The 5,675-nt window shown below is 37.3% G+C and overlaps 1 protein-coding gene across 1 annotated transcript; it reads right to left on the reverse strand.

The window, feature by feature from the left end:
- Positions 1–505: 505 nt before the first annotated feature.
- Positions 506–3,115, reverse strand: LOC129938551 (phosphoenolpyruvate carboxykinase [GTP]-like). Its single transcript, XM_056046182.1, has 2 exons — positions 2,863–3,115; positions 506–2,713 (listed from the first exon to the last, which is right to left on the reverse strand). Exons 1-2 carry the CDS (start codon positions 2,889–2,891, stop codon positions 811–813), a joined length of 1,932 nt encoding a protein of 643 aa, XP_055902157.1. The 5' UTR covers positions 2,892–3,115; the 3' UTR covers positions 506–810.
- Between the last annotated feature and the right edge of the window lie 2,560 nt (positions 3,116–5,675).

Consider the following 5,675-nt stretch of genomic DNA (forward strand, 5'->3'; position numbering starts at 1 on the left):
AGTGAAAATTAACTTATTATAAAACTGAAGTTTCCTTCCCCCTCTTTACAAAAAAAACCTTTTAACATTTTATTTACCTTCCAAAAGAAAAATAAATAAAAATATAATACTATGTACCTATACATTATACCCTCTGGAAGTATCTTTCTATGGAGGGTGAGATATAAAAATAAAATTATAAGAGTACAAGTTGCGTGTGTTTCACCTGTCTACAGAATTTTCTTTGTTCAATTTTTTAAATCCGGATTTAAGGCAGAAAAAAAAAAGAACGAAACGAAACGAAAACCCTTAGTAACCCTTTTTAATTTTCTTTTTTATTTAATGTAGGGTAAATGTATCTCAGCTGTCATGGCAATGGTTCTCATTCTCAAATCTCAATCTTCTGATGGATTATAATGCCGATGAAAAGATACTTAAAAGAAAATCCTCTTCCCCCTCCCCATTCCAGACATTTTTCATGCTTCCTCGCTTCTCTGTCAAAAGAATAAAAATATAACAACTCCTATAGGTTTTCTTGTATTTTTAATTCTTTTTATTTGCATATTTTTTACTTTATTTTATTGTTGTTTCAACAAGTTTTAAACAGCAACAAAATAAAAGCGAAAAATAACCATAATACTAAAGCGAAACTACACCATCTTAATGTAGATGTAAAAAATGTCTAAATAAAAATACGTCTAATGCCTTAGATGCTATTCATGGTACATGGGTTTCAGTTGTTGTGAAGTATGTATAGTGTCCTTAAAAGTGTAGCGAGTATCCTTACAGCTATGTAAACTTATTTCTAAAGTATCTATAATTAAAACTTATTTACATTTCAGCCACACGCCGTTCTAAGCTTTTTAGTTCTTCATTGACGGCAGGTGGTAGGTCGGCTCCCACTTGTGTTTCGAAGTAAGTTGAAATAGCTTTAACTTCCTCCGTCCAGAAGTCCTTTTCCAAGGAGAAAAGTCGATTGACATCGATTTGTGTTGACATTCCACTGAGATTCAGTCCGTCTTTGGTGGGCATACGACCGATGGGTGAGTCAACGTAGCACGGTTCATTGTCAACTCGCTTCAGAATCCATTCGAGGACTCTGGAGTTCTCGCCGTATCCGGGCCATAAGAATGAACCATCACTTGCCTTGCGGAACCAATTGATGTGGAATATTTTCGGAAGGCTTCGTCCACTCTTGTCCATGCTTAGCCAATGCGCCAGGTAGTCTCCGAAGTTATAGCCGAAGAATGGACGCATAGCGAACGGGTCGTGCATGATGACTTTTCCGCGGAATTCAGCTGCGGCAGTTGCTTCACTTCTCATCGCTGCTCCGACAAATACACCATGTTCCCAGGAATTGGCTTCATAGACTAGGGGAACTCCTGCAGGACGACGTCCACCGAACAGAATTGCACTGATTGGCACACCTTCTGGATCTTCCCAAGCCGGATCAATAATTGGGCACTGGGATGCTGGTGTACAGAATCGGGAATTGGGATGTGCTGCTGGGCGACCTGAGTTCTTGTCCCAGGGCATACCTAGCCAATCGGTAATTTGTACTCCAGGTGCCAGACTGCTTTCCATGCCTTCCCAGTAAACACCTCCGTCTGATGTCGAGGCGACATTTGTGAAGAGGGTGTTCTTAAAGACTGTGTTCATGGCAATAGGATTTGTTTCCATCGAGGTTCCTGGTGCAACTCCAAAAAATCCATTTTCGGGGTTGATGGCACGCAAGACCCCATTGTTGTCGAATTTCATCCAAGCGATGTCATCTCCTACACACTCTACCTTGTAGTTTGCCAGCGAAGGACTCAACATAGCCAAATTAGTTTTTCCACAAGCCGACGGGAACGCTGCAGTGATGTATTTCTTCTCCCCAGCTGGATTAGTAATTCCAAGGATCAGCATATGTTCAGCGAGCCATCCCTCACGTTTAGCGATTGTGCTTCCGATTCTCAAAGCGAAACACTTCTTACCCAACAAGGAATTGCCTCCATAACCCGATCCGTAGGACACAATTAGATTCTCAGCGGGCTTGTGCAGGATTATTGTTCTTTCAGGATCACACGGCCAAGAAGGGATTTCCACAACTCCACTTGCTGGAGTTCCCACCGAATGCAGGCACTTTACGAACTCTTCACACTTCTGCAACTGATCGAGCACCGATTTTCCCATACGGGTCATAATTCTCATGGATGCCACCACATACGCTGAGTCGGTAAGCTCGATACCGATTTTGGAGAGTGGCGATCCAACGGGTCCCATTGAAAACGGAACCACGTACATAGTCCTTCCCTTCATGCATCCCGGGAAGCGCTGCTGCACAGCCTCCTCCATGTCATTGGGTGAAATCCAATTTCCCAATGTTCCCTTCACTCCTTCCGAGGGACTTGTAATAGCCTCATGCTTTTCTTCAGTGCAAATAAACGTCTTCGACTCCACACGAGCCACATCGCCCGGATTTGTTCTGGCCAACCAACAATTCTCATACTTTGGCAATGCCACAATAGTTCCAGCTTCGACAAGTTGCTTCAAAAGCAACTTATTCTCCATATCCGATCCATCGCAGATATGCACTTGATCAGGTTGACAAAGCGAAACGGCTTGCTCAACGAACGCCTTCACATTCGATGTCAAGTTGGACAAGCTACCATTGGATATATTCACTCCTCGAATATGGTTGTAAAGTCCGAAGTTCGTTTGGGCTTTGTTCTTCAACAAATATGTAGGCAATCTGTAAAATGCACGCGCAACAAAACCAAAAAATTACATCAGAAACAAGAAGACAGAAAACAGATAACAATAAAACAACAACAACAACAACAACAACAAAAAGTTGCAATTTATGTTGAATATGAAACTATTGTGAGAGATAAAACTTACACATTTGATTTTTCTATAAACTCAGGCATGATGAGATTTTTGTATTTGTTTGTCTAATTAAACAAAACAATTTATTTATTTTTCCACAAAAATTTGGTTTTGTTTCAAATTTAACTTTTTTTTATTAAAAGTTCAAATAATTTCTAGAAATTCTATGTTCCTCCAAAGTTTCTTGTCAAAAGTTTCTATAAGATCACTGTTTCTATCACTTGATCTTTCCATTTACTGAAGCTACGAGTAACTAGTGGCCAAAACGGTTGGCCAATGCTTTTATATGCGAAAATTCATACGCCGCGCCGCCGTGTGCTCTGCGATGACGGGCCGATCCGCACCGCGCTTCCACCGCACCATACCCGACGTCAACAGTTATAAAACTGCGTGTATACACTAAGAAAGAGCTAGCTGAGTTTGATTGTATCTGGTAGATTTTTATAGCAGATTATTTCGGTATACCAGAGTTGCCATGTCATATTGAGTAGCTTAATAGCCCAAATTAAAAATATTTGTAGCCCAAAATCGGCGCCAACAAATAGCCCAATTTTAATAAAATAATGGCTGGAGAAACAGGTTTGCGATGTCATAAATATTTGTACCATAAAATTTGGTCAAAAAAAGTAATGATTGAAGAAACAGGTTTGCCATGTCATGAATATTTGTAGCATAAAATTTGATCAGAAAAAGTAGCCCAAAAAATAGCTCAATTTTAATGAAAATTCTGAAAGATTCAATTTCAATTTGTTGTTTGTTTAAAAATACAACCGAAAATAAAATAGTAGTTTTGTTGTTTTCTATTTGCATCAATTATGTGATCGTGCGAAGAAAAATATGGCCCAATATTAGATGTGGGCTAATTATGGCCCAAATTTGTGTCCGGCAATTTTTTGAAATGATAGGCCAATTTTGCCCAATCTGGCAAGCCTGATGCATACCCCTGAAGCAAGCCTGATGTTGTTGTTGACTGATGGGTTACACTACCACTTAAGTTCTATACAATCTCTACGTTTAGTTGCTTTTGATTGGTCAAAAATTGGAGGCTCGTCTAAATGTACGGCAAAACAATAAAACAAAAAGATCATGAATTTCGTCTACATCCACGACAACGACGACGATGCGACGCGACGGAACAACTTTGCGTATAGATGTGTATTGAAACGATTTGTATCTTTTTTGTTTTAGTTTTGTTGTTTTCGGTAGATTGTTTATGATTTGAACTGAAATTAAGTGGAAAAAAGACGGAAATTTCCAAATGAAGGCGGGTGACAATATATGAACTTGTTTATTTGTCAAAATATGTATACAGATATGTAAATAATGTATAGTATATAGATACAATTTGTTTTTTGTTTTATTTTGTATTGCAATGTAGGAAACTTTATAGAAACTGTGAGAGTAAGTAATGGAATCATAAAAACATTAATAATCTATTAAAAATACATCGGAAACCTTGCTTTGTTTGTTTTTTTACTAAAGGAATCTCGTAAAATAGGAAATGTTCTTTTTGTCCTTGATAGATAGATAGATAGAGCTGATAATATTTATTCTATTCAATGTGACAAACGACAAATGATTATTCGTATTTTAAAAGGTCGAAAAAGGAACAAGAGGATTGATTTTTTAGGGATCAAACAAATTTTTTGTGTCAATTTTTCAAAATAATGGTTTTCAGTGGAAAATTATCATGTTGAAGTTAAAAACAAAACATTTTGGAAGTGATTGTAATCAGTCCTATTTGTCGTATTGAAACCCTTAAATCTAAATCAAAGGTTTTTTGGTAGATGTGTGTGTAATTAGGTTCGTAGGTGCGTCCTTACGTTCGGTATAGCCAAGGCCGATATTAGGGGAGGGCAACCGGGACGGAAGCACGCTGCAACAGAGACATTGGTGAAAGTGGATCCGGATAATTTAGAGCCTAGTCTTGGTAATGAGTTGGTTCAATTTGTATCTTTGATTGACTCATAAGAAAAGGAAAAGGACTATGGAACAGATCAATTGCTGGAACTATTTTACTCGAAAATCAAAATTTCATAGCTACATTCCCAAACCTCGAAATTTCATTAAGAATGTATTTGGTTTTGATGGAAACAAATTGCACTGGAGAGCGCTCATTTTAAAAAATGAAAATTATACAACCACTATTTGAAAAAAACCGTCTATCAAAGCTTTCTCTCCCGAGTATTAAAAGCGATTTTCTCCGAGAATTGGATTTCAAAAAAATCATCAACGATTTTTCGGCGAAAAAAGCTCGAAAGGTTCCGTTCGTTAACCCTAAAATTTAATTTTAGAAAATTCTTTTTCCCCTTTATATTTATACGTGTTTGTTCAATACTAATGGAATCTACTTGGTTTTACAATAAATTATTTATTGAACAACTCGAGTTAAAAAAATAGTTTACTATATTTTGAAAATAATTTATGGCGAGGGGGCCTCCGCTTCTATATTGCCCCGAGGCCTCTGGACAGCTTAATACGGCCCTGCGTATAGCTATTTCCATCGGTCTTAGATATAGCCTTCAAATACATTTTGTTTTCCAGATGATATTGTTAAAAAATGCAGGAACGACATTCAAAAACAATCAATTTGAAAAATTTGTATCGCAAATATCTCATGAATCAATAGCGAATTTAATTGTACATTGTGCCGTGATGAAGACATTTTTCACCTTGAATATTTTACGAACAAAAATGGTAATGCCTTCTGAATTTTTTGTTTGCAAGAACAAATAAAAACCTTAACAAATTGCCAATAAAAATATATCTCGAATATCTTGTTGAAAAATATGGATATTAGCTTTATACTGCATTCATCTTTTATA

Source organism: Eupeodes corollae, chromosome 1, assembly GCF_945859685.1.
Source record: "Eupeodes corollae chromosome 1, idEupCoro1.1, whole genome shotgun sequence".
In the NCBI taxonomy this organism is placed as follows: Eukaryota; Metazoa; Arthropoda; class Insecta; order Diptera; family Syrphidae; genus Eupeodes; species Eupeodes corollae.

Bases quoted from the DNA above. Each gene is read 5' to 3' on its own strand.
- LOC129938551 (XM_056046182.1), bottom strand. From the start codon at position 2,891: ATGCCTGAGTTTATAGAAAAATCAAATGT. The intron at 2,714-2,862 runs GTAAGTTTTATC...TGCATTTTACAG, and splicing joins TTTATAGAAAAATCAAATGT to ATTGCCTACATATTTGTTGA.